This window comes from Phascolarctos cinereus, unplaced genomic scaffold (assembly GCF_003287225.1).
Source record: "Phascolarctos cinereus isolate Bilbo 61053 unplaced genomic scaffold, phaCin_HiC Scaffold_2;HRSCAF=192, whole genome shotgun sequence".
NCBI lineage: Eukaryota > Metazoa > Chordata > Mammalia > Diprotodontia > Phascolarctidae > Phascolarctos > Phascolarctos cinereus.
In genome coordinates this window covers 89,374,196-89,401,900 of record NW_027555625.1, presented here as the reverse complement: position 1 = coordinate 89,401,900, position 27,705 = coordinate 89,374,196, and the positions used below count along the sequence as shown (strand labels likewise).

At 39.2% G+C, this 27,705-nt stretch overlaps 1 protein-coding gene across 1 annotated transcript; it reads left to right on the top strand.

The window, feature by feature from the left end:
• Window positions 1-19: 19 nt before the first annotated feature.
• Window positions 20-27,043, top strand: ABCG5 (ATP binding cassette subfamily G member 5). The gene is made up of 13 exons (XM_021001309.2): window positions 20-261; window positions 1,080-1,201; window positions 11,846-11,982; window positions 12,433-12,531; window positions 13,286-13,418; window positions 14,804-14,943; window positions 15,329-15,458; window positions 16,659-16,872; window positions 17,051-17,256; window positions 19,144-19,282; window positions 20,790-20,975; window positions 24,691-24,803; window positions 26,309-27,043. Exons 1-13 carry the CDS (start codon window positions 116-118, stop codon window positions 26,497-26,499), a joined length of 1,956 nt encoding a protein of 651 aa, XP_020856968.1. The 5' UTR covers window positions 20-115; the 3' UTR covers window positions 26,500-27,043.
• The last annotated feature ends 662 nt before the right edge of the window (window positions 27,044-27,705 follow it).

Genomic DNA, 27,705 nt, shown 5'->3' with positions numbered 1-27,705 from the left:
GCATTTTGTGAGCCTGACAAGGTATTCTGTGACCTGGTTGTTGCTATTTTTGCTATATTTGCTTACCAGCAGAAGGCTACCTCAGAAACTACCAGTCTTCATTGCCTGATTAGTGATGAAGCACCAACTTTTGACAGCCATGAGGGGCATAGGGAATGAGAATTGGGGAAACTGCCAGGACCCTCCAGAGGAACCAGCTGATTTGTCATCCATGCCACCTCGCCACAAGCTAAGCATTCACCAGGTTTCCTATACTATCAGGTAAGGGATAAATGGAGGCCCGCTCTTCCTTTTTTTGTTTTTTTTGCTTTGGTAATCGGGGTTAAGTGACTTGCCCAGGGTCACACAGCTAGTACAGCTAGTAAGTGTCAAGTGTCTGAGGCTGGATTTGGACCTATCCTCCTGATTCCAAGGCCGGAATTGTAGCCACTACACCACCTAGCTGCCCTGCTCTTCCTTTCTTTACTTCTTCCAGCTGAGACTTTCCTTGGCTATCCCCTTGGGTGGACCCACTAAGGATATGATAGGAGTCCATGGTGTAGGAGTGAGAATGTGACAGAGAAGCAAAGGAAATGCTGGGTTCCATTCCTACTTCCATTGCCCAGTCTCTAGGCTCTGGGCTGTTGACAGTGATGTTATAAAGTAGGTGGCTGGTAGCCAGGGTATGTGGAGGCGACAAGCCAATAGTTCCTCCCTAAATAGGGAGACTCTGCTGGCTCTATTTGCACTTCCATTTTCCCTCCAGACTCCACCTCCTCTAGAAGAGAACTTGTTACCAAAGCCTGGGCTGGCTGGAAGCGGCCAGTGATGTTCCTTCCTCTCCCATTCTGCTCCAACCTGAGCCAGTCTCTGCCCACTCAAAGCCTAACTTTCTGTGCTGGGCCAAGATTTGGAAGGCTACGTATATACACAAAACAAAGGGCCAAATGTATAATGGGCAGGGTTTGGGGGAGGGACCAAATTGGATGTGCTACAGGAGGGAAGATGCTTCTAAGATAATGAATGGAAATTGAAAAATTAGAGGTATCTTTTTGCTGGTTCTCAGTGCTATGTTGACCCCAACATTGTTTCCTTTCAAGGGAGCGTTTTGGCCCTTGGTGGGACATTGGTTCATATTGGAAAAAATGGACCAGAGAGATCCTCAAAGACATCTCTTTGTATGTTGAGAGTGGGCAGATCCTGGGGATTTTGGGAAGCTCTGGTAAGTTGGAAATGTTCTAAATGTCAAACCAAAAGTATGAAGAAGAATAAAGGGCTGTGATATGGCTGGTGGTGAACAGAAGGTTGATGTTGGAGATCAGAAGGAAATTCCTGATTGTAAAGGACCTAAGATAGTATAACCTGGGAGATATTTTGATTAATGGTCATCATTTTAAAAAACTAAGCTTGACTCTGATCCACTCAGAGCTTATTTTTCGACTAAATAAAGGATTTATTACATGATATTATTTTATTTTATCAACGGAAGCTAGGAAATCTTTTAAAAAATTTAAAGAGTATATTGCTACATTTTTTATAGTATTTTATTTTTTCCCCATTTACATGTCAAGAAAATTTTTAGCATTCTTTTTTTTAGGCAATTGGGGTTAAGTGACTTGTCCAGGGTCACACAGCTAGTAAGTGTCAAGTGTTTGGTCTGAGTTCGGATTTGAACTCAGGTCCTCCTGACTTCAGGGCCAGTGCTCTATCCACTGTGCCACCTATCTGCCCCAGCATTCATTTTTGTAAGATTTTTAGTTCCAAATTGTTCTCCATCCCTCCCTCCCCTTCTCCCTCCCCTCCCCTCTACTGAAAATGGTAGAAAGTTTGATATAGTTTATATATGTACTATCATGTAAAAATTATTTCCATATTAGTCATAGTTGTGAAAGAAGAAACAGATTTTTAAAAACCCATGAGAAAGAACAAAGTGAAAAAAAATGTGCTTTGATCTGCATTCAGTAACCATCAGTTCTTTATCTGGATGTGGAGAGCATTTTCCTTTGGGAGTCCTTTGTATTTGTCTTGGATCATTGTACTGCTGAAAAGAGCCAAGTCGTTCACAGTTGATCATCACGCAATGTTGCTGATATTGTGCATAATGTTTCCTAGTTCTGCTCATTTCATTTTGCCTCAATTTGTACAAGTCTTACCAGGATTTTCTGAAATCTGCTTGTTCATCATTTCTTATTGCATAATAGTATTCTATTACATTCATATACCATAGCTTGTTCAGCCATTCCGCAATTGATGGGCATTCCCTCAATTTCCAATATTTTGCCACCATGAAAAAGGCTGCTATAAATATTTTCACACATGTAGGTCTTTTCTCCTTTCTTATGATCTCTTTGGGATATGGATCTAGTAGTGCTATTACTGGATCAAAGGGTTTGCACAGTTCCAAATTGCTCTCCACAATATTTGGATCACTTCACAACTCCACCAACAGTACATCAGTATCCCAATTTTCCCACATCCTCTCCAACATTTATCACTTTCCTTTTTTGTCATATTAGCAAATCGGATACAGTTGTTTTAATTTGCATTTCTCTAATCAAAAATGATTTAGAATGCTTCTTCACATGACTATAGATAACTTTGATTTCTTCATCTGAAAACTGCATGTTCATATCCTTTGACCATTTATCAATTGAGGGATGATTTGTATTCTTATAAATTTGATTCAGTTCTCTATATATTTGGAGGAATGAGGCCTTTGTCAGTGACACTTATTGTAAAGATTGTTTCCCAGCTTTCTGCTTTCCTTCTAATCTTGGTTGCATTGGTTTTTTTGTACAAAAGCTTTTTAAATTTAATATAATCAAAATGACCTCTTTTACATTTTGTAATCCTCTCTGTCTCCTGTTTGATCATGAATTCTTCCCTTTTCCATAGATCTGACAGGTAGACTATGCCTTGGTCTTCTAATTTGCTTATAGTGTCACCCTTTATGTCTAAATCATGCACGCATTTTGACCTTATCTTCATATGTGGTGTGAGATGTTAGGCTATACTTAGTTTGTGTCCTATTTTTTCCAGTTTTCTCAGCAGTTTTTGTTAAATATGGAGTTCTTATCCCAAAAGCTGGCATCTTTGAGTTTGTCAAACACTACACTACTATGGTCATTGACTGCTGTGTCTTGTGTACCTAATCTATTCTACTGATCCACCACTCCAATTCTTAGCTGGTACAAGATAGTTTTGATGATTATGCTTTATAATATAGTTTGAGATTTTGTATTGATAGGCCTCCTTTCTTTGGAATTTTTTTTTCATTAAGTCCCTTGATATTTTTGATCTTTTGTTCTTCCAGATGAATTTTGTTTTTCTTTTTTCTAGCTTTATAAAACAATATTTTGGTAGTTTGATTGGCATGGCACTGAATAAGTAAATCAGTTTAGTCAGAATTGCCATTTTTATTATATTGGCTTGACCTACCCATAAGCAACTGATAGTTTTCAGTTGTTGAGATCTGACTTTATTTGCGTGAAAAGTGTTTTGTAATTGTGTTCATATAGTTTGTCTTGGCAGGTAGACTCCTAAGTACTTTATATTGTTTACAGTTATTTGAAATGGAATTTCTCTTTCTGTCTCTTGCTGCTGTGTTTTATTGGTCATATAAAGAAATGCTGATGATTTGGGTTTATCTTATACCTTGCAACTTTGCTAAAGTTGTTATTATTTCAAGTAACTTTTTTAGTTGATTCTCTAGGGTTATCTTAGTATGCCATCATATCATCTGCAAAGAGCGATAGTTTTGTTTTCTCACTGCCTATTCTAATTTCTTCAATTTCTTTTACTTCTCTTAATGCTACAGCTAACATTTTTAGTACTAGATTGAATACCAGTGGTGATAATAGACATCCTTTCTTCACCCCTGATCTTATTGGGAAGGCTTCTCATTTGTCTTATAATGCTTGTTGATGGTTTTAGACAGATACTGCTTATCATTTTAAGGAACACTCCCTTTATTCCTATGTTCTCTAGTATTTTTAATAGGAATGGGTGGTGTATTTTGTCAAAAGCTTTTTCAGCATCTGTTGAGATAATCATATGATATCTGTTGGTTTTGTTATTGATATGGTCAATTATATTAATAGCTTTCCTAATATTGAACCAACCCTGCATTCCTGGTAGAAATCCCACATAGTCATAGTATATAATCCTTGTGATATATTGCTGTAATTGCCCTTGCTAGTATTTTGTTTAAAATTTTTGCTTCAATATCCATTAGGAAAATTGGTCTATAATTTTCTTTCTCTGTTTTAGCTCTTCCTGATTTAGATATCAGCACCATATTTGTGTCATAAAAGGAGTTTGGTAGGATTCCACCTAGTTAGTTTATATAGTATTGGAATTAATTGTTCTTTACATGTTTAAGAACTTGTGAACCCATCTGGCCCTGGGGATTTTTTTCCTAGGGAGTTCATTAATGGCTTGTTCAATTTCTTTTTCTAAGATGGGGTTATTTAGGCATTTTATTTCCTGATCTGTTAATCTGGGTAATTTATATTTTTGGAAATATTCATCCATTTTGCTCAGATTGTCTGAGCATATAATTTACTGGCATATAATTGCACAAAGTATTTCCTAATGATTGCTTTAATTTCTTCTTCATTGTTGGTAATGAATATTTGATTTTCATCTTTCTTATTTTTAATCAAATTGACCAATGGCTTATCTATCTTACTGGTTTTTTCATAAAACAGCTCCTAGATTTATTTATTAGCTCAATATTTTTCTTACTTTCATTCTTATTAATCTCACCTTTGATTTTCAGGATTTCCAATTTGGTGCTCAATCGGGGATTTTTAATTTGTTCTTTTCCTATTTTTTTTAGTTGTATGACCAATTCATTGATCTGTTCTTTTTCCATTTTTTTTTCTCTAAGAATTTAGAGAAATATATTTTCCCCTAAGTACTGCTTTGGCTGCATCCCATAAATTTTTCTATGTCATCTCATTGTTGTAATTCTCTTTAATTAAATTTTTGATTGTTTCTATCATTTGTTCTTTGACCCACTGATTTTTTAGGATTAGATTATTTAGTTTCCAATTATTTTTTTTTTTAGGCAATTGGGGTAAAGTGACTTGCCCAGGGTCACACTGCTAGTAAGTGTCAAGTGTTTGGTCTGAGGCCAGATTTGAACTCAGGTCCTCCTGACTTCAGGGCCAGTTCTCTATTCACTGTGCCACCTAGCTGCCCTTAATTTTAATCTATATTTACACTGTCCTTTTTTGAATGTAATTTTTAATTGCATTATGATCTGAATAGAATATATTTACTACTTCTGCCTATTTGATTTTGAGGTTTTTATGTCCTATTACATGGTCAATTTTTGTGTAGATGCCATTTGCTGCTGAGAAAAAGGTGTATTTCTGTTCCCATTCTGTTTTCTCGAAAGGTCTGTCATATCTAACTTTTCTAATATTCTATTTACCTCCTTAGTTTCTTTCTTGTTTAGTTTTTTGGTTGGATTTATTGAGTTCTGAGAGAGGACAGTTGAGATCACCCACTAGTATAGTTTTGCTGTCTATTTCTTCCTGTAACTCACTTAACTTCTCTTTTAAGAATTTGGATGCTGTACCACGTGGTGTATGTATGTTTAGTATTAATATTGCTTTATTGTATACGGCACTTTTTAGCAAAATGTAGTTTCCTTCCTTATCTCTTTTAATTAGGTCTATTTTTGCTTTTACTTTGTCTGAGATCAGGGTTGCTACTCCTGTTATTTTTTTTTTAACTTCAGCTGAAGCATAATAGATTCTGCTCTGTGTTTCCTGTAAACAATATATTCTAAGATTCTGGTTTTTGATCCACTTTGCTATCCGCTTCTGTTTTGTGGGAGAGTTCATCCCATTCACATTCACAGTTATGATTACTAACTGTGTATTTCCCTCCATCCTATTCCTCTTCTTGTTTGTCCTTTCTCTCCTTTCATCCTTTCCCTCCTCACCAGTGTTTTGCTTCTGTCTACTACCTCCCTTGATCTGCCCTCTCTTTTACTTGTTCTCTTCCCCTCCTACTTCCCTGTCGGATAAGATATATTCAACTGATTGTGTATATTATTCCCTCTTTGAGCCAACATTAATGAGAGTTAGGTTCAAGCAATGCTCCTCACCCACCCTCCCATTTTCCTCTCCACTGTAATAAATCTTTGGTGCCTCTTCATGTGAAATAATTAACTCCATTCTACCTCTCCCTTCCTTCTGCACCCATTGTACTTCTCTCTATATCTGTTTTTTATGTCATTCCCTCAAGTTACAATTTTTAAGAATTACAAGTATCATCTTCCCATGTAGGGATATAAATAGTTTTTAGCTCTATTAAATCCCTTATATTTTCTTTTCTCTTTTTACCTGTTTATGCTTCTCTTTGGTCTTGATATTGGAGGTCAGATTTTTGCTTTAGTTCTGGTCTTCTCCTTATGAAAGCTTGAAATCCTTTCTCTATTTCATTGAATGACCATTTTTTCCCTTGACATATTATGCTTAATTTTGCTAGATAAGTGATTTTTGGTTGTAGTCCTAGCTCCTTTGGCTTCTGGAATGTCATGTTCCATGACCTCTGATCTTTCAATGTTGCAGCTGCCAAGTCCTGTGTAATCCTGATTGTGACTTCCTGATATTTGAATTGTTTCTTTCTGGCTACTTGTAGTATTTTTTCCTTGACTTGATTGTTCTGAAATTTAGCTAAAATGTTCCTTGGAGTTTTTATTTTGGAATCTCCTTCGTAAAGTGATTGGTGGATCTTTCAATGTCCATTTTGCACTCTGGTTCCAGGATATCAGGGGAATTTTCCTTGATAATTTCTTGAAAGATGTTGTCCAGGTCCTCCTTTTGATTATGGCTTTCAGGTAGTCCAGTGATTCTGATATTGTCTCTCCCAGATCTATTTTCCAGGTTAGTTGTTTTTTCCAATAAGGTATTTTGCATTTTCTTCCATTTTTTCATTCTTTTGATTTTGTTTGATCAATTCTTTATTTTTTTGTCTTTTTAGGCAATTGGGGTTAAGTGACTTGCCCAGGGTCACACAGCTAGTAAGTGCCAAATGTTTGGTCTGAGGCTGGATTTGAACTCAGGTCCTCCTGACTTCAGGGCTGGTGCTCTATCCACTGTGCCACTAGCTGCCCTTTGTTTGATCAATTCTTGATGTCTCATAGAGTCATTAGCTTCCACTTGCCCAATTCTAATTTTTAAGGTATTGTTTTCCTCCATTAGCTTTTGTACTTTCTTTTCCATTTGGCCAATTACTCTTTGAGGAACCGTTTTCTTCAGTGGATTTTTGTATCTCCTTTTCCATTTGGCAGGTTTTACTTTTTAAACAGTTTTCCAAGTTGTTAACTCTTTTTTCATAATTCTGTTGCATCACTCTCATTTATTTTCCCAATTTTTCTTCTACCTCTCTTAAATGATTTTTAAGCTCCTTTTTGAGATCTTCCACAAGTTCTTTCTGGGCTTGAAAACACTTCCCATTTTTCTTTGAGATTTTGCCTGTAAATGTTTTGCTATTGTTGTTCTCTCCTGAGTTAGTGACTTGGTCTTCTCTGTCACCATAATACCTTTTCTACGGTCGGATTTGTTATTGTTGTTTTTTGTTCATCTTTTTTTTGGAGGGGGGCTTTTTTCCTTTCTTTTAAATTTGATCTCTCTTCCAAGGGTGGAAGGCACTCTGTCTCAGGCTTCTTGTGCCAATGGCTACAGGTCCTGGCTGTTTACCTGTGCTGATGTTGCCCTGAGGCCCACAGAGGACCCTCCTGTCTGATGCTGTGTTAAGGAGATGTGGTGGTGGTGGGGTTACCGGTGATGCTGGAGGCCATATGGGTCTGGCAGCTTACGTGGTGCTGAACTGGAGTCCTAGTGGTGGTATCTGGCATGTGCTGAGGCCCAGTGGGATATTTCTGTGTTTCTCTGGGGCTACACTGAATCCTGTGGAGGTCTGGCCACTGGAAGGTGCCTGTTTGCCCTGGGCTGTGCTGAAGCACATGGAGGTCTGGACACTGGAGGCTGCCTACCTGCCCAGAGCCATGCCCAGCCACCCGAAGATGCCTATTTGCCTGAGGCTCTGCTGAAGCATGGGATGGTTCTCTGAGCTGGGGTCTGCCAGCTCCCCTGGCTATGCTAAGGCATGTGGACAGGCCTGTTGTTGGTGTTTGGCTGCTCCACTACACTGGGGCTCAGGATCTCCTGCTGATTTGCTGAGATGGGGCTTGCTGCTACTTTGCTGGAATGCTTGTTGTCCTGGACTTCACTCCCCTCTTACCAGAGTGAGACAGACTTTTCTTGCCATTCATCCAAGTCTCCTGGGCTAAAAGACCACTCCACCCTATCTTTCCACTGGCTCCACTTTCCAGGATTTGTTCTGGGGCACTATTTTATGGGTGTTTGGAGGTAAATCAGGCAGAGCTACAGCAATTTACTACTTGCTCTGCCATCTCGGCTCCCAGAAGTCCTCTATTGCTATCTTTTGAAATGATTTAACTACAGTATTACCTAGGGATGGGGCTGGGGGGAGGGGCATGGATTAGAGAACCACATAAGCACAGCCCTTTTTTCTTTCATTCTTAAGAATATTTGATTGCTGCTTATTTTTATTTATATCTTTGTTACTACCTAATGACCCCCATCTCCCACTGAACCCTCCCTCATAACGAAGAGATAGTGAGCAAAACAAACCAACACATTGGCTATATCTGACATTCTCCACCAATATTTCTTTTGTTGTTGTTGATGATGTTTTGCCAGTATTTCATCTGCTGCAGGCAGAGAGGAGGGAGGCTGCTTCTTTCCTTCTCCACCAGTCTTCTGAAGTCAAGATTGCCCAAGGCATCAATCGGAAATACATTTCAATGTTTTCATTATTAGTCATTTTATAGATTGTTTTCTTGGTTTTGCTTACTTTAATCTGAATTGGCTCGCATAAATCTTCAGAGAAAGGTGGTCTCTGGACCACCAGCGGCCCATTGGGGACCTCTAAGAAACCCATGGGCTACTCTCCTATGATGTACATACATATACATGTATATATGTATAATGCATATAATGTATCTGTAGTATGTATGTATTTATTACAGGAATGTTACAGGAATACATTATGTATGTCCATATTATAGGAGTATATTACATATATTCATGCGTGTTATTTGAAAATGACTATCTTTGGTACTCTTAGCATGAACTAATCACTCTAATTAATGGATAAATGAATGAAAAAGGCATTTATTAAGCTCTCACTATGTACAAAGCACTGTGCTAAGTACTGGGAATACAAATAATTTACTACAGTCCTGGATGTCAAGGACCTCATATTCCAATTGGGGAAGATGACATTTAAAATAAAATTTAGCTGTGGAATGGCTGGAAAGCTTCAGAAGTCCAAAGAGGGAAGCAGTGGTGTGGATGGCAAGGCAAAGGGGCTCTTAACTTCCATAAGTAGCTCAAATGACAACGCTGAGGGATTGCAGGTTTTTTTGTTTGTTTGTTTTTGTATTTTGCTAGGCAGTGGGGTTAAGTGACTTGCCCGGGGTCACACAGCTAGTAAGTGTCAAGTGTCTGAGGCCAGAATTGAACTCAGGTCTTCCTGACTCCATGGCTGGTGCTCTATCCACTGTGCCACCTAGCTGCCCCAAGTTTGCGGGTTCTTTTCTGATTCCTGAGCTCTTTCCAATGTTCAGTCTAGTGAGGTTGGAAAAGACTAAATACCAGGTGAGTTACAAGATGTAGATTTTTTTTTTCCTCACAGCAACTCACAAAGACCATCTACTAAGGAGAAGAGGAGCTGCAATCAGCATAGGTGGAAGGAGCATCCCACAAGTTTTTTGTTTTGGTTTGGTTTTAGTTTTTATTGATATTTTTTGTTTCTCATATCACTATACTTATCCCAAGTATCCTTCCCCTTCTCCCCCTCCCCCTTACAGAGCTATCTCACATGACCAATACTATTTTTTTTAAGAAAGGGAAAAAAGTTAGCACAATTGATCGATACATTGAAAAAGTCTGGATGTGCAGTGTGTAACACCTGTGGACTTCCCACCTCCACGAAGGGGTAATTTAGGAGTATCTTCTCATCCTCTTCATTTGGGTCCTGTTTGATCTTTATAATTTTATTATGTCTGCTTTTGATTTTTTGGTGGTAGTTCTTTCCATTTACATTGTTGTAGTCCCTGTATATACTGCTTTCTTAGCTCTGCTGACTTCATTCTGCATCAGTTCATATCAATCTTTCCATGTTTCTCTATACATATCACAGACATCATATATACCACACTTTATTTGGCCATTCCCCAATCAATGGACATCTACTTTGTTTCCAATTTTTCACTATAAATAGATTTCCCCCCCTTATCAGTGGCTTTCCTGGGGTATGAGTCTAGTCATGGAGTATCTGGTTCAAAGAGTATGGACCTTTTTGTCATTTTATTTGCATAATTCCAAATTGATTTCCAAAATGATTGTACAATTTCACAGTTCCACCAACAACGTATTACTGTGCTTACTCTTCTACAACCCCTTCAATATTGACCATCGCTATTTTTTGACATTTTTGCCCATTTCCAAGGTGTGAGATAAAACGTCAGGGTTGTTTTTGGTATGCACGTCTCTTATTATTAGTGATCTGGAGCATTTTTTTATATGGCTGTGAATATTTGCATTTTGTATTTAAGTTTAAAATGATAATAATTTTAAAAGTAGGTACTCAGTAAGTACACGTTGAATGATATCTATTCCCTTGTTTCCAGGGCATCAGGAAACACCTGAGATTCTCCTCTCACATTTTCTCTTCTACATTTTTGAGCTCACTGATGGTTAGCAGTAGCCCTTTTGGACTTACAGCCCAAATGGAAGAGATTATCCTAGACATACCTCCCCACCCCTCCCCCAACCCCACAGACAAGACCCAGAGAAAACAAAGAAAAAATACTTTCTCACCACAAATAAACTTCAGGCAAGTTTGTAGTAATAGTCCTCTTAGCAACAGTCAGTATCTCTTATTATTTCCGGTCATGTAAAATTTGCAGCATTAAGTGCAGGCTTGTAGGCTTGTAGACAGAACAAAATTTCTGTTTCAAATTGCTCACAAGTTAATGTCCCACATTTTGCCACTGGCTCAGACAAGCCCAAAGGCAGAAATTTTAGTGCCCCATCAGCCTGATAGTTTAAAACTTAATAGAAGCATCTTGGTGAGTTGACTGAGGCTCAGATATATCAAGTGACTTGCCCTTGGTCACACAGCAGGATTTGAACCCCTGTCTTCCCTCAGTCTAGATCCAGCACTGTCCATTGCAATATGCATCCTCTTACTAATCCCTCTCCCATAAACCAATAACCAGACGAAAGTAACCAATAAACAATTACTACTACTTATATCATACATCAATTTAAGGTGTCTAATTTGTTCTCACAATAGCCCTATGAGGTAGATAGTACAAATAAAATTATCTCCAATTTATCCCAAAAAATGTTCCAAATCAGAAAACTGAGGCATAGAAAGGTGAGGTAATTTTGTCAGTATCACACAACTAGTGTCAGATCCCAGACTTAATTAAGAACAAACACTTTAAAAAGCACTAGCAGCATATCCTTATTCATACCATAGTTTGTATCCTGGTAAAAGACAGTGGGCTATGCCTTTAGTTTTGTTTGATACATGAGTCAGCAACAGAAGTCAAGATGGGATCATCGGCCATTGCAGCTGAAGCATCATTATAGCAGGCAAGGGTCTGGGTGTTGTCTTGGATGGAATGAAAAAGGTTTTTGTTTTTTGTTTGTTTTTGGTTCATCTTGGTAGGCCATGCATTCTTACAGCAAACAACAAATGCAAATTCCCAGAAAGTAGGTGGATGAAGATGTTTCTTCTACCTTCACAGGTTCTGGAAAAACGACTTTGCTAGATGCCATATCTGGCAGATTAAGACGCAAAGGTACCTTCCTCGGAGAAGTGTGTGTGAATGGGCAGCGGTTGGAAAGAGAGGAATTTCAAGATTGCTTCTCCTATGTCCTGCAGGTAGGGTTTCTGCCTTTTCTGATCTCAAACCCACAAAGTATAGTAGTCAGGGCTGAAGCAGAACCCTGAAAATCTGATATCTTTCTCTTTTAACAGCTTAAGTTCTAATATTTTTGTAGTTATTCTTAATGTACCATCTTAGAAAATACCTTTGCTAAAAAGCTAACTATGGCTGATTATTAGGGGAAGGACACTACTGGGGGCTCATGAGGGACAGTATTTGAAACCTAGCTCCTTAGGGTCCTAGAATCCTGAAAGTAGTAGTCAGCCATCCTCTGGAGATCTACTGATTTGAGTGGGAATTAGGGAGGAAGTCCTGGATGGCAGGAATTGTCTGGTTTGTTTTATATCTTCAGTGCTCAGTATAGTACTTGCCACGTAGTAAGTGCTTAATAAATGCTTTTTATCATTCATTTGTTCATTAACTCCTCTTTCCTGCCACTGCTATAGAATGAAACTTTGTTGAGTAACCTCACAGTACAAGAGACACTGTCTTATACTGCAAAATTGGCCATTCGTGAGGGCTCCAAAGACTTCTTCCAAAATAGGGTAAGTAGCTCTTACAGGCTCATGGTTGAAGAGCTCCTTTCCCAGTGATGCTCAAGTGACCCAGCCTCAGAGAAATCTGCAGCTTCATCTCTCTCAAAGAGCAGCAGGGTAGGTCAAGGTATAACAGGGAGGTGATGGATTAGAGGTTTCAACAACCCATAGAAGCATTTGCATTCTTTCCCTTCCTCTGTACACATACCCATGTATCCCTACTTCACCTGCTCTATTTTAAAGACTCATAATGTCTAAACAGAATGCAAAAGCCATCTCAGAGTTTCAACTCTGGTCCTCTACCTGCTTTAGTTCATACTGTCAACTCTGACCTTAATCTCATATCCATTTGGAGGGCTAGCTCATCTATCATGACTCTTTCTCTGCAAGGAGAATTGTTCCTTGGAACTTTGTAGCAGGCTCAAAGGATGCAAAGAAATTTGCATGAAGTTGGCATCTCATAACCAAGGCCAAGAAACAATGTGAGCTGGTTCTAGGGTCCTTCTCTGTGACGGCAGGAAAGAACCCATTTCAAATTGATTTGACTTCTATTACAATGCTACTGATTTCCTGACTCCCACAGGGTAGTGTGTTGAATCTTTTGGGCCATTTACAATTTACTCTGTCCAAAAAAAAAAATTTTTTTTAAAAATTTACTCTGTCCACCAGCCAGGGTCAGTGTTTCCATTACCTGAGAAGGACTAAATTTCATAAATGGAACAAGTGATGCTCTAGTCCGGCCTAGGCTTTGTGTCTCCTGCAGGTGGAGGCAGTAATGGCGGAAATGAGCCTCAGCCATCTGGCTAACAAGCTGATTGGGAAACGAGCCTCTGGGAGAATTTCGAGTGGTGAAAGGCGCCTCATCTCCATTGCAGCCCAGCTCCTCCAGGATCCTAGTGAGTATTCATCAAGATCTATCCAAAAGCAGTTCCTGGAAGGTCTCTCATGGTACATCTAGTTACCACCAGTCCATCTATAAGGCTCCTGTTGGGGTATGTGTATTTATAAAATTTAATTAGTTGGGATTCTCCAAACTGGAAACCCAATTATTTTCCAAATACCGTGGCACTTATTTTGAATTACTGATGATTTCTCTAACTCCAATTTAAAATACGTATTGTAATAGAGAGCTTTGGACCTTGAGGGTTATATTTTACTGTTCAATTGGAAGGTAATAGATTAAAAGAAGCCCAAGTTTTGCATGTCCCAGATGCACAGGGATTTATTATTCTCATTCTTATCTTACCCCCAACTCTCCCAGCTGTGCCAAGTTTTTTGGGGAGGAAACTCAATGAGCTTTGGTGTGGAAGTGACCTTTTGTGGCAAGGGATTAAGGTATGCATAATCTCCCTTGCCTATGATGACGCCATTTGTTATTTTGATGAGTACTAGGGGAACCAGTTAGCAACCACCCTTTCTTGTTGGCAAAGAAAACTCATCTCTACAATTCCCATCTATTCAAGCAATAGTAAGACTTTTGGTTCTTCAACTGGTCCTTATTTATTAGAAGGAAAGAGTAAGAAAAACACAGTGAGTTTTCTTCATTTGGAAAAAAAATGAAAGACTCCAAAGAATCAGACTGACATGCTTATTTAATTCTGCTGTATCTCAGGCCTATGAGCAGATAAAATTGTCCTGATATGCAATTCTAGTCTTCATTAAAAATGCATGCAGGTTTTAGAAAGCAGGTGAAGGTTAAAATTTTGCTATTTTAAAGAAAAACCAGTCTCTTGCCTCTCAGCTCTTCAAAATCAACTTTTCTAATCATAGGTTTATAGACCTAAAGCTGGAATGGAAGAGGATATGTAGTCCAATCATTTTTTAAGGTCCAGAATGCTTAAGTGACTTGCCCTTTGTTATGAAGGTAGTTCTATGGCTTACTATGCACTACTCCTGGTTCCAAATCACCTGGACAGGTGACTACTAAAAAGTGTATTTTTCACACTGCTCTCTCTAGCCCTGCCTCCCCCACCCCTTAAAAAAACAGTACTCCTATTTGTTTAGCATTTTTCAGTTTACAAAGTCCCCTCTATGGAGAATATTCTATGACTAAAGTCCCAAAAGGAAGTGGGGTCATTTTCAGGATGATCTATCTCTTGGACCAACAGTAGAAGTTGGTTTTTATTCTCTTCATTTGGACTTTTGTCTGATTTATTTCTTCAAGTGGGTCAAGACACGTTCAATGAGAAAGTTCAAACTTCTCCATCACACCATCCCAAGACTTAGTCCTTGACTCTGAAATATCACTGTAGTCCACGTTCTGGTCTCTTTCTGCCTACAGAAGTGATGCTGTTTGATGAGCCAACCACAGGGCTGGACTGCATGACAGCAAATCAGATTGTGGTATTGCTCTCTACACTGGCCCATCGAAACCGGATCGTTATCCTCACCATCCATCAGCCCCGCTCAGAGCTGTTCCAGGTTAGTGACCTCATCTCTCTGTTGGCCACTGGGGGGAGAATAACAGCTCTATTGCTGCTTGAGATGTGGACATTGCAAGGTCTGCTCCCTACCTACAACCCAACCCCAGACAGTTGCTTCACTGGTCTCCATATGAGACGGCAGGGTCACATGCAAGAACTTGGCTTCTGCTACACAAATTGTCCCTCCCCATAATAGCTCCTGACCAATCCCACTGTTGCTATGAAGTCAGAAAAATTAAGAGCAAACACTGTTAGTAGTGGCAGCCAAAACTGTAAAGGAAGATACTTCATGGATAGAATCTGTAAGGGACTCTCTCATAACTTATTTTTGTTATCGACATCTTAGCATAATTAGACACTAACCCAGTCTATTGTCCAACCAGCTGTTTGATAAAATTGCCCTTATGAGCTGTGGAGAGTTGGTTTTCTGTGGGACGCCTGTGGAAATGATTGACTTCTTCACTGACTGCAACTATCCTTGTCCTGAACACTCAAATCCATTTGACTTTTATAGTAAGTTTCTCTTTTTTGCCACCCCATAACAAATCCTTGTAACTGAAAGCATCATGATCTGCTAAAATGACGCCCACGTCTTCTTTGGCTCTCTACCCTGCCGTTCAAGGGAATAGCTCAGTAACATCCATTTGACCATGATAGCTATGGAGAGGTAATCTGACTAACGATATCTTCGAGATCTGTCTCTACCAAGCCCTCATTTTAAGTGGAGAAAAGTAAAGCTTCCACAAACTAGAGGAAGTTCTTAAGGTCAGAGAGTGGAGAACAGGACTTTCTTAGTCTTATTTGTCTTCACTGTGTAACAAAATGTAATGAAGAGAGTTTGTCTTTTAGGAACAATGATGCCTCATTATTCCTGTTGCTCATAAACATATTGATCCAAATCCACTAGCCAAATGGCAGCCTCACTCCTATGTCAGTTGGCCTTTGTACTTGACAAAGGACTAGCTTTGTATGGTATCTGAGCTGTATAGTTTTTTAGCTGTGCAAGAATGTACCATGTTGGAGTGGAAAGATGACTGGCTTGGAAGTCAAACAATAGGACCTTGAGGGACTTCTAAAGTGGAGTGTAGTGGAAAGTGCATTGGATCTAAAAGTTAGAGGACCTTGGGTTCAAATCCTTGCTCCTCTAATTACTGCCTTTGTGACCTTCATGTGAAAAATCAGGCAACTGGACTAGATGTTCCTTAGAGCTCCAGTTCTCAGGATTCTATGACTTGGGATCTGGTCCCAAGTCTTGCAGTGACTTCATATGGAACCTTGGACAAATCAAGTCAAATCATCATTTTCTGGCCATAACTTCCTCTGTATAAAATGTCATTTAGATTAGATGACCAATCTACAAAGTCCCTTCAAACTAATATTTTATGAGTTTATAATCCAACTACAGCACTTATGGTGACTCCACATGAAAATCCACTTATCTTCACAAAAGTACTAATTTTTCACCCATATCCACTTGAAATACCTGGACCTATTTTTAAATGAAAGATTTCTGAAATGCTGATGTCTATGGTGCAAATAGGACTAAAGCATTAAGATTTTACAATAATAATCCTGTTTGCATAAGATTTAGGAGCTGACTTTGTTTTGATTAGATGTGAAAAACCATTCACTATGTTAACTTAGAGAATTAAGGTTAATTTAGAGAAACATGCAAATATTAAAGTTGCTAATTTCTTCTTGGGAAAATTCCAGTGGACCTGACATCAGTAGATACCCAAAGTAAAGAACGTGAAATAGAAACCTACAAAAGAGTGCAATTGATTGGATCTGCCTATAAGACTTCAGTAATTTATCAACAAACTTTGGAGAATATAAAAAGAGTAAAACATCTGCAAACATTGCCACCAGTTCCTTTTAAAACTAAGGATTCTCCTGGAACCCTCACCAAACTGGGCATCCTCCTAAGGTAAGAGCTCCACCAGAAACCACCAGGTTTGATTAGAACTCAATTGCTAATAATACTTTAATCTTGGCATTTAAAACTTGTTGGCATAAAATTCTTCTGTACTTCTCTCAGCCTTTCTACATGGTACTTCAATAGCATTAAAGCAGAAGAATTTAAAAAAGTTTACTTGGGCTTTCAGGAAAATAACGAGAAACTTGCTGAGAGATAAAATGGCAGTATCTGTGCGACTCATTCAGAATGTGGTCATGGCTTTGCCCCTGATGTTTTTTATCCTTCAACTGAGGAATGATGTGCTGAAGGGTGCTGTCCAGGATCGAGTGGGCCTTTTTTATACATGTGTGGCCGGATTACCGTATACTGGCATGCTCAATGCTCTCGCTTTCTGTAAGTATGCCCTAAGACCAACCTTACGTAGAGGGACAAGAGGTGGGGAATTATGTGATGGTATGATTTGAGGAAGGTCTTTCTTCCCCTAAAGAATCTTCCTTACCCAGTTTCCATGGTGCAAAAACTCTACCACTAAATGATGACCATTCCTTTTGAACTTAGTATTATTCTCTTTAGACCTTATTCTTAAAATGTTAACATTTTAATTTAATATTTTAATTTTTAAATTTAATGTGTTAACATTAAAATGTTAACATAAAAGGTGTTAACAACTTACTAACGCCTTTGCCTAATTATGAATTAATTACCCTATCAGATTTCTTATGTCAAAGGGTGTAATAAAAAGGGCCCTTGGACAGCACTGACACACTGGGAGCCCTGAAATGAGAGTAAGGAGGGGGAGCACTTAGAGGTAGGAGAGATTGACAGCAAAAAGTAAAGAAAGGAGAGCTAAGGGGCACGAAAGACAAACAGCCTGCTTGTTTCGCCAAGCGATGCTATCCTCGGGTTCCATGGCTTGGCGCACAAAGGCCAGGGTACGCTGGAGCCAGCCCCTATTGGCTAGCTGATTGTTAAATCTTTGGTGTGAGCACTTACACCTTGGGAATCAGCAAATGCTATATATAAATCATGGTTTGGTTTATGACTTGATTTTGACAACATAGAGAAAATGTTAATAATGACAATTAAACTTAGAAGTGTGTTGTACATTTCCTTTTTAAAAGTGTGTTTTCAGGGGCAGCTAGGTGGTGCAGTGGATAGAGCACCCGCCTTGGAGTCAGGAGGACCTGAGTTCAAATCTGGCCTCCGACCAAACACTTGACATTTACTAGCTGTGTGACCCTGGGCAAGTCACTTAACCCCAATTGCAAAAAAAAAAAAAGATATGTTTTCAGAGAGTCATTTCTTGATGATCACTTATTAACTGCCTTGGCCTGCACCATATCATACTTTTACATTCTTATCAGGATTATTTTGAGGCCACTACAGCCAGAATTTCAATATGGGTAGACAGCCAGATACCTGATTTATTCAGGAGTACAGGAGTCTGCAGGAGTACCAAAGTATAGCCCCTTGGCTTACAGTGGACTCCTTATGGGGACAAATCTAGAAACAGGATCTAAAAACCAAGATGTCATGGTTATCTTGTGTTTCCTACCATCTCTACATGGAGATCTCCATATTCTATTAATGGGTTTGAGGATAAGCTGTTTGGAATCTAGGCTGGGACCAAGGCACATTATCCTTTTTTCTTTTGTGTTTTTAGGGAAGCACCAGGGGCTTATCTTCGACTGTGTTTGTATATATTTCCTATTGAGGTAGTGAAATTGCTACTTCAAATTAGAAGAAAATAATTTGGACCACCAATTTATATTAAAATTCATATTCTATGCAGACAAATGCAAGAATTCAGTGCTATTCTAGCATTTGAGACATGGAAGAGACCTTAGTCCATTCTCAGTGTACAGACAAGGAAACTGAGGTTCAGATGAAAAGTGACTTGCCCAAGGTCACACAAGCGATACATAAGCATCAATTCCCACCCAGTCTCATGACTCCAAAGCCAGTGTGTTCTTTCTAGTACTCCAGGAAAAGAGGTCACCTCTGATCCTGCTTCTCAGCTCTGCCCAGGGTGAGATTCAGAGACCCCTAATCTTTGGGTTCTGAGGACAAACAGGGTGCCCCTTGGATGCATCCTGACCTCCTTTCTTCCCAGCTGGGGAAAGGGCACTTGCTGCAGTGAGCTCCTGCCTAGCGTGCCATCTTTCCCAACTGGTCTTCATCTGCCAGTCTTTGCGCACCCTGAGCTCAGTTCAGCTTCAGCCTGTCCCCTTTCTTCAGTCCTGGAGTGACTGACTTACGAAAACTACATTGCTTGCACAGTTCCTGCTTTACGGGCCGTTAGTGACCAACAGAGCCAAGATGGTTTATATCAGAAGTGGCAAATGCTGTTGGCCTACATCCTGCACGTTCTTCCCTTCAGCATCCTCAGTGTGGCCATGTTCAGCAGCGTGCTTTATTGGTAAGGACGCCAAAACCAAAGTCTTTGTGGTAAGTTTCACTAGACCATGAAACAGGCTCCGTTTCCCCAACTGTAAAATGAGAGCAAAAATAGCACCTACCTTACAGGGCTGTTGTGAGGATCAAATGAGATCATACTACCATACATAGGTACATAGTAGGTCCTTTATAAATGCTTATTCCCTCCACCCCTCTCACCACTGTATAAAACAAGGTATTCTTAGACACATGAGGACCTGAGAGATTCAAAGGAGGTCCTTTGAAGGAGAGAGGGAGTCCTCCAGCAACAGCCTCTATCTGGTCTGACTAATTAAATGAAGGGGCAGCTAGGTGGCACAAGTGATACAACACTGGCCCTGGAGTCAGGAGGACCTGAGTTCATATCTGGTCTCAGACCAGATACTTGACATTTACTAGCTGTGTGACCCTGGGCAAGTCATTTAACCCCAGTTGCCTTGCAAAAAACAAAACAAAACAAAACAAAAATTAACTTAACCATTGGTTTGACGGGACCTGATAGCAAGCATGTATTCCACCTAGGAAGAGAGAGACTGACCCAGAGAATGCTAAGAAGTCAGCCTCCTGAAGATCACAAGTGTAGGAACCAAAGACCTCCTATGTTGTTCATCTGAAAGCTGGAGAGAACTTCCATTGGATGAGGAAGGGGAAAGCTAGTGATTAAGAATATCACATTTAGGGGCGGCTAGGTAGCGTAGTGGATACAGCACCAGCCCTGAAGTCAGAAGGACCTGAATTCAAATCCGGCCTCAGACCAAACACTTGACACTTACTAGTTGTGTGACCCTGGGTAAGTCACTTAACCCCAACTGCCTAACCCCCCCCCCAAGAAAATCATATTTGAAGAGCCTGAAACATAATTGATGTTAGGAAGTCAAGCACTAAAAATTCATATTTTCAATAGGCTAGCTGTTAGCCAAGTTGCAATGAAACATATTTAGGTATAACCTTTCCAGCTGTTGAAAATTATTACTGCAGACTGGTAATAGGTGAGCTCACCTTTGGGCCTACACCAATAGAAACAATCCACAGGAATGAACTACTGGAAATGTTGGCTGTCCTGTGCCTGTTTAATTGGAGGGCTGCCTTCCTGGAGACTCCTTCAACTCCCCATCAACCATGACTCTGTTCTGTAGGAGGCATGATGTAACACCATTATTGACCAATTTTGTTGTTGTTTGGTCGTTTTTCAGCCATTTCAACTCTTTGTGACCTCCTTTGGGGTTTTCTTGGCAAAGATATTGGAATGGTTTGCCGTTTCCTTCTCCAGCACATTTTACAGATGAGAAAACTGAGGCAAAAAAGGTTTAAGTGACTTGCCCAGGGTCACACAGCTAGTAAGTGTTTAAAGACAGATTTGAACTCAGGAAGAAAAGTCTTCCTGATTCCAGGCCTGGCACTCTATTCATTGTGCCACCTAGCTGTCCTTTTCTTGACCAAAACATTCCCTAAAGAGAAAGCTGCCTAAAAGCAGGGGTTTGTCTTTACAGGTCTCTGGGTATGCATCCCGAGATGGCCAGATTTGGGTATTTTTCTGCTGCTGTCTTTGTCCCTCATCTAGCTGGTGAACTTCTAACACTTGTGCTACTTGGTGTGGTTCAGAACACCAATATAGTCAACAGTGTGGTGGCATTGCTGACCGTGGCAGGAGTCCTTGTTGGGTCTGGATTTTTGAGGTAAGAACTTTGTCTGATGAATGGATGACTTTTACAATCAATAGTAACCTAAAAATTTGGATGTTGCACCTAGACATGTTCTCACAATGAACTGATTTATTGCTGGTAACTGCAGAGAATGTTGCCATAAGGCAGGTTTAGATATCGACTGTTCATGGCGTCTGTCTAATGTTTATCAGACAATGTTTATTGCACTATTTAGTCATTCTTGTTATAAAAGTCACTAACATGTAATTATCCAGATATAGACCCAACCCAACATCTTCCTCATTCTCATTTTAACCAATGAGCCAATTTGAAACAAGTTCAGATTTACTTAATTTGAACCATCTGAACCAATCGCCTTTTCCCAGGAGTTCTCAACTGGGTGACATTTTCATTATCGGGTTCTTAGGGAAAGAGAGGCTGTTATTGGTTTAGTTATGGTCTTAATGTTTAGGCAACAAATACTTTAAAACATTGCAACAATTAATTTCCCCCTCCTATTTGCTGGTTACATACATGAGACACAAATTTATTTTTAAATGTAACTTTTATGGTAGTTTTATGGAAGATTAAACAACTGTCGCCATAAAAACGAGTGGCCTAGACATTTCACGCTATTTTCTTTAGACTGATATTATACACATATTTAATGAATATTTGCTGTTAGTGGGCTTAAATGAGTGTTTTTAGCATGATGGAAGCACTCTTAGGTTTTGTTTTTGACAAAGATATTTCTCTGTTGAGAAATATTGAGACTATTGAGTCTGATTTCTTAAGTCTCTTCAAAGACTGAATTTTTTAAATAAAAAAAAACAAACTTCCTTCCTTCTTCCCTGTCAATTCCCACTTTGAGTCTTACATGATTTCCTCCCATGGCTGGGCACTTACTCCTTCTTCATATCCACTGCTCAGAATTCCCAGTTTCCTTCAAAGCTCAGCCCAAATACCATTTCCTTCATGAGACCTTTATTTATTCACTTAGTTCTTAAAGCCTTCTCCCCCATCCTCAATGATCCTGTATTTATTTTGCCTATGCTTACACATGAACATGTTGTCTCCCCTGATAGAAAGTAAGCTCCTCAAAGATAGGAGATGCTTTTTCCCCTCTGTATCCCTGGGGCTTAATCTAGTCCATGCTGGCACTAAATAACTGCTTATTAATTATCACATACTACCTTGTATTCTAAGGCATGCCCTTTTATATAGAAAACCAGAAGTCTAATGACTTTAGAGTAGACTTTCCATTTCTAATAGCATATGTGTACATTTTTTGAGGGTAGAGACCATTTCTTAGTTACCTTCCTCTCCCCCTACAATGATAAGCTGGTGTTTTGTACATAGTAACCACTTAATAAATATCTGGACAAATCTTGAACTTCCTTGCTCACTATATTTAATCAGTCATCAAATGCTATGACAACTGTTCTCAGCAGCGCAACAAACATTCAATTATGACTTACTATGTGTAAAGCATGGTTCTAGAAATACAAAGACAAAAGTATTAACAATCCTTGCCTCTGTTGTTTCTCAATTAACAAGAATTTGTTAGGTAATCATTATGGGATTCAACCTTGGTTTGAGAATAATAATAGCTAATATTTATATAGAGCATTAAGGTTTGGAAAGTGCTTTACACAGATAACCTCTTTTTGATACTCGCAACAACCCCTCAAGGTAGATGCTTTTATTATCCCTATTTTAAAATCAGAAAACCAAGGCAGACAGAGGTTGTGACTTGCCCAGGGTCACACGGCCAGGGAGTGCCTGAGGCAGGATTCAGATTCAGGTAATTCTGACTCCAGATCCAGTGTCCTATCCACTACTCCTGCTAGCTACCTAGGAAGAAGATACAAGAACAGATTTAAAAAATACATATAGAAGACTAGATTTTATGTAGAGAAAATATTATAAAAAGGCCTAGCTTTCAAAGAGAAGTCTAGCTGGAGAGCCAAGATCCGCTGCTGCTTCTCCATTCCCAATGGAATTACTTTAGTCCCTTAACACCTAACACCTGTACCGCTGCAGTAGCTTTCCAACTGATGTCTCTATTATGTATTTTCCTACTCGAGTCTACCTATGTAGACTCTAGTCGACATAAGATAGACTACATAGCCTGCCAGATTATTCTTCCTAAACAACTACTTTTAAGATGTCATCAGAGTGCTGTATGTCAAAAAAAAAAAAAGATGGATCAAACAAATAAGCAAGAGTGATGGAGAACTGATGGATGGCCTGTAGGTTCTTTGGTATCCAACAAGGACTAAAGGAAGGTACACGTTAGGTGTGCCTCCTTCCCCTTTTGTACCTATGGGAGAATGTGAACAGAAGTCATATAGAATGGGAAGGCAGGAATAGGTTGAAGGGTGTGCCACCATCAGAGAGATCACAGATCCTTTGAAATATCAGAATATCAAAGTCCAAGAACCTTTAATGATTTCCCACTTTAAAAGTACAAATGACCTTGTTTGCCATTCAAATCTCTCTACAATCTTGTCCCATAGGTTTTCAAGATATAAGGGCCCTTGGCGATCATCTAGTTCAAACCTCTCATTTTACAGGTGTTAAGACTGATGTCCATAAAAATGAAGTGACTTGCTCATCATCACAACTAGCAAGTAGTACAGCCGGGCCATCTGAGTTCAAAGAGTGCTCCTTCCACTACTTCCACCTCTACTTTCACTCAATCACGACTTGCCCTCCCTCTCCTTCTTGTAGCCTAGTTTTTGCAGTCTCCAAAGCTAAGTTTAGTCACAAGTCCCATATTCTTCTGGAACAAGTTGGGGTTGTTAAAAATAACTTTTGAGAGGTAATTAGGTAGTGCATTGGATAGAGTACCAGCCCTGGAGTGAAGAGGACCTGAGTTCAAATTCAACTTCAGACAGTTGACACTTACTAGCTATGTGACCCTGGGCACATAAGTCACTTAAGCCCAACTGCCTCCCTGAAAATATTTATTTATTTGTGTAATTCACCAAAATCAAATTAAATGTCCATTTTCAGTGTTATCCAAGATACATATGCTGGTGGAAAAGTTCTGTAAAGCTGTTCCTCCAACTGCATAACTGACTTCTGAACAATAGTCATTTTTCATGAGTGTTATTTTTCTTATGTGGATAGTTAGGTTAAATTCCTTTGAGTAGTTATGGAACTCATCCAAAAGGCTCTGTTGTGGTCCATGATTTGATGCAATTAACATCATTGTTACTTACAAACAGGAGCATCTGAATAGCACAAATAATTAGATAGAAATGACACCATCTATACAATCCACAAATATCAATTGAACAGCTCAGCATACTACATAAGGTGTCAGGTAGACATTATTTTCCAAAGGATGCATATATTCCAAGGGATCTACATGTATGTATATACATATGTGTATGTATGTGTGTGTATGTATACATCGAAGACACCAAGGTCATCCACTGCATCCTGGGTTATAGTCAGTTGTCTTGACTTTTGTCCTTCCACTGGACTTTGATAACAAGAGAGTGAGGCTGGTGACCCTGCATAACTCTGCCTCATTTAAATCCAATTCATACACAAAAAAAATCACCCCCTGATGTCACTGGTCCTCTCTGAAAATGAAGGACAACAATAGTCACCAGTACCATACAATGAAAGTAAGACTTTCTATCTGTTTATTCAATGTTAAGTATGTACTTTTCATTTGTTGAGGCTATAACCAGTTTGTTAACCTTAACCTTTTTTTCCCCTTCTATTTCTTAAGGAACATAAATGAAATGCCCATTCCTTTAAAAATCCTGGGTTACGTTTTGTTTCAAAAATATGGTTCTGAGATTCTAATAGTCAATGAGTTTTATGGACTGAATTTCACTTGTGGTAAGTCTTCTACAACATTGTACATTGTTCATGTATATTATTCTGTTAAACCAGTGGGAGAAGTTTTAAGTTATTGCCTATCATGAAAACTAGATTTAAGACCATTTTTAGGAATAAAAGACTTGTTTGCCAATTGCCTCGTGTTTCTTTTGGTTTACCCCCTGACAAAGACCAATAGTAGAAATTCCAGGATGCTTCAGGGCTATTACCTTAGGTACAGGTAAACTGGAAACATTTAGGTATCGTGGTGGGGCTGTAGTGAACTCTGACCACCTGGTTTCTGGAGGAAATCAAGCCTAAAACACTCCAGTTGGTTCTTAGAGATAATAAGCATGACAAAATCCTTGTTTCAGGTTTCTATTTTCTTTATTTGAATAGGACAGTTATGTAGGTGTTGAAGGAGTTTCTTTGCATTCTATCAGGAATAGCTCATTTTTGTTGGTTAGTTGTTTTTCAGCCATGTCCAACTCTTTGTGACCCCACTTCGGGTTTTCCTGGCAAAGATACTGGAGTGGTTTGCCATTTCCTTCTCCAGCTCATTTTACAGATGAGGAAACCGAAGCAAACAAGGTTAAATGACTAGATCAGGATCACGTGGCTATGAAGTACCTGAGGCCAGATTTGAATTTAAGAAGATGAATCTTTATGACTCCAGGCTTGGTGCTCTATTTACTACACCACCTAGTGCCTCAATAGCTCAATAGTTTACCACAAAAGAAACCCTGTGTGCTCTGATCTGTCTGTGAGTTTCTAACTTTTGTGAATTTCTATTAGTTTACGTGCTTTGAAAACCTATGTTAATCATGACCTTACCCAATGGCTCAGGGGAGGCCACATCTTAGGTCCTTGAATATGAAGGAGCAGCCTGAACTAGGGGGAAGGACCAAGCCCTCTTATTTTAAAAGGAGGTAGAGCAAATGGTAATACTGAGCATCTACCTAAGTCTCTACGATGTTACCCAGATACAAATGCAACCCAACTACTTCATCTTTCCTCACTTGAAGCAATCCGCCTTTTTCAGGACTATTTCATTTGGTATACATTATTTTTCTTATAGCAAAAGCTTTATAAGACAAAGTCAAACAATTATTGGCAGCAACTGCTAGAGACATTTGGGGTGGTATAGTTCTGTATGGGGTAGTATTCAGTAGTTATTTTGAATATCCACAGTTAAATCATTAATGATTTTAGAATGTCTTCAAGCACTACTTGACTGTGATTCTTATCCAAGGCACTGGAGGTATGACTGGTCACTCCAAAACGAAAGCAGCCCAAGCTTCTCCACTTTGAACCTAAGGCACCAAATACATTTTGTTTTGTTTTTTTTTTTAATCATGATCTGATCCAATGAAACTTGACTTCCTGGCTATCTGCACTGTTCTGAATGTTTGATAAATTAGACAGATAAAGTAGAGCCCCTAGCATGGTGACATTTGATAAACGCTTACTGACTGAATGAGCCTGGTGTGTGCCACACCTGATGCTATCAATCTTTTCTCTGGCAGGTGATTCAAATGGATCAGCAGGAAATCCACTCTGTCTCTTCACTCATGGAAATGAGTACATTGAAACAAGCTATCCAGGTGCCACGTCGAGATTCACAACTAACTTTGTCATTTTATATGCATTTATCCCTCTTCTTGTCTTTTTAGGAATAATTGTGTTCAAAATAAGAGATTACCTGATTAGCAGATAGTGACAAATGCTGCCACTAAAAAAAAAAAAAACGAACTCCTACTTTTAGATAAGCAAGAGTGGTTTAAAACCCAAAGAGTAAAAATCTACAAGATAAATATGTCTAACAATTTTGGAAGTAAGAATTCCGTGACTTTCATTCTTGATGCCATCAAGATCCTGGAGACTGTGATCCAACTATGGTTACATGGGCCTCAGACTGTTGGGGAAAGAGCTCCTGGTTGCCATCATTTTGGCCCATGAGTTTGCCGTGTATGGAAACGTTGACTCAGCTATTCCATGAAATGTCAGTAATAATAGTTCATAGTGAGACGGCATTTTAAGCTTGTCTTCCTGGTTCTGTACACAGAGAAAAAGGTCACGGGAAAAGAACGGAGCATAATGATGCTACTATTTATCACATTTACTCTGACAAAGCTATCTGGGAAAAGAAATGGTTGGCATGATTATACAGTCACGTGGGGAAACTGTGGGTTGGAAAACACTGTGGAATTAGGCAAGACTGCATTATTCTTACTTCACTTCCTTAAAGATTCATGATTTCATCAGTGTGGTTCCTTCCTCTGAAACATGTACTAATTCACTACAACTTAGTAGCTGGTCTTCATAAATTGCTAGGGTTGAGAAAAATCACCATGCTTTTACCAACTTGGTGAACTTAGACCTTCCTCAGTCACATCCAAGTATATCTAGTTGTTGTTTGGTCCTGCCTGACTCTGTGTGACCCCATGGACCACGGCACACCAATGCTGTTCCATGGTGTTTCCTTGGCAAAGATACTAGAGTGGTTTGCCATTTCCTTTGCCAGTAGATTAGGGCAAAGAGAGATTAAATGTCTTGCCCAGGGTTACACAGCTAGTGTCTGAACCAAGATTTGAACTCAGGTCTTCCTGACTCTAGGTCCAGTGTTCTATCTACTGAGCCACCCAGCTACCTCATTTAGTAGGCTTTCTAAATAAAACTATTGGAATCGTGGAAGTATCCTTCATCTAGTTCTCACAAATGAACAAATGGCTTAACAAAGATACCACCCATCACCCAAACATCTCATGATCTGTTAGGATTTTCAAGTTTTCATTATTAGTTTTGACTATTATTTTGCATATAGAGCTATTGCTTCTTAAAAATGTATTTGATAGAAAAAGTGGATACTCTGGGGAAGGGCAACAACTGGGCAACCAAGAAGGTTGGAGTTTCTTTATCTTAT

What these genes read in the sequence shown, in the direction of transcription:
- ABCG5 (XM_021001309.2), top strand. Translation starts at nt 116, where the DNA reads ATGAAGCACCAACTTTTGACAGCCATGAGGGGCATAGGGAATGAGAAT. An exon ending in CCAGCTCCTCCAGGATCCTA is followed by an intron (nt 13,419 to 14,803) that starts GTGAGTATTCAT and finishes TTCTGCCTACAG; the next exon opens with AAGTGATGCTGTTTGATGAG. An exon ending in GTTGGGTCTGGATTTTTGAG is followed by an intron (nt 20,976 to 24,690) that starts GTAAGAACTTTG and finishes CTATTTCTTAAG; the next exon opens with GAACATAAATGAAATGCCCA.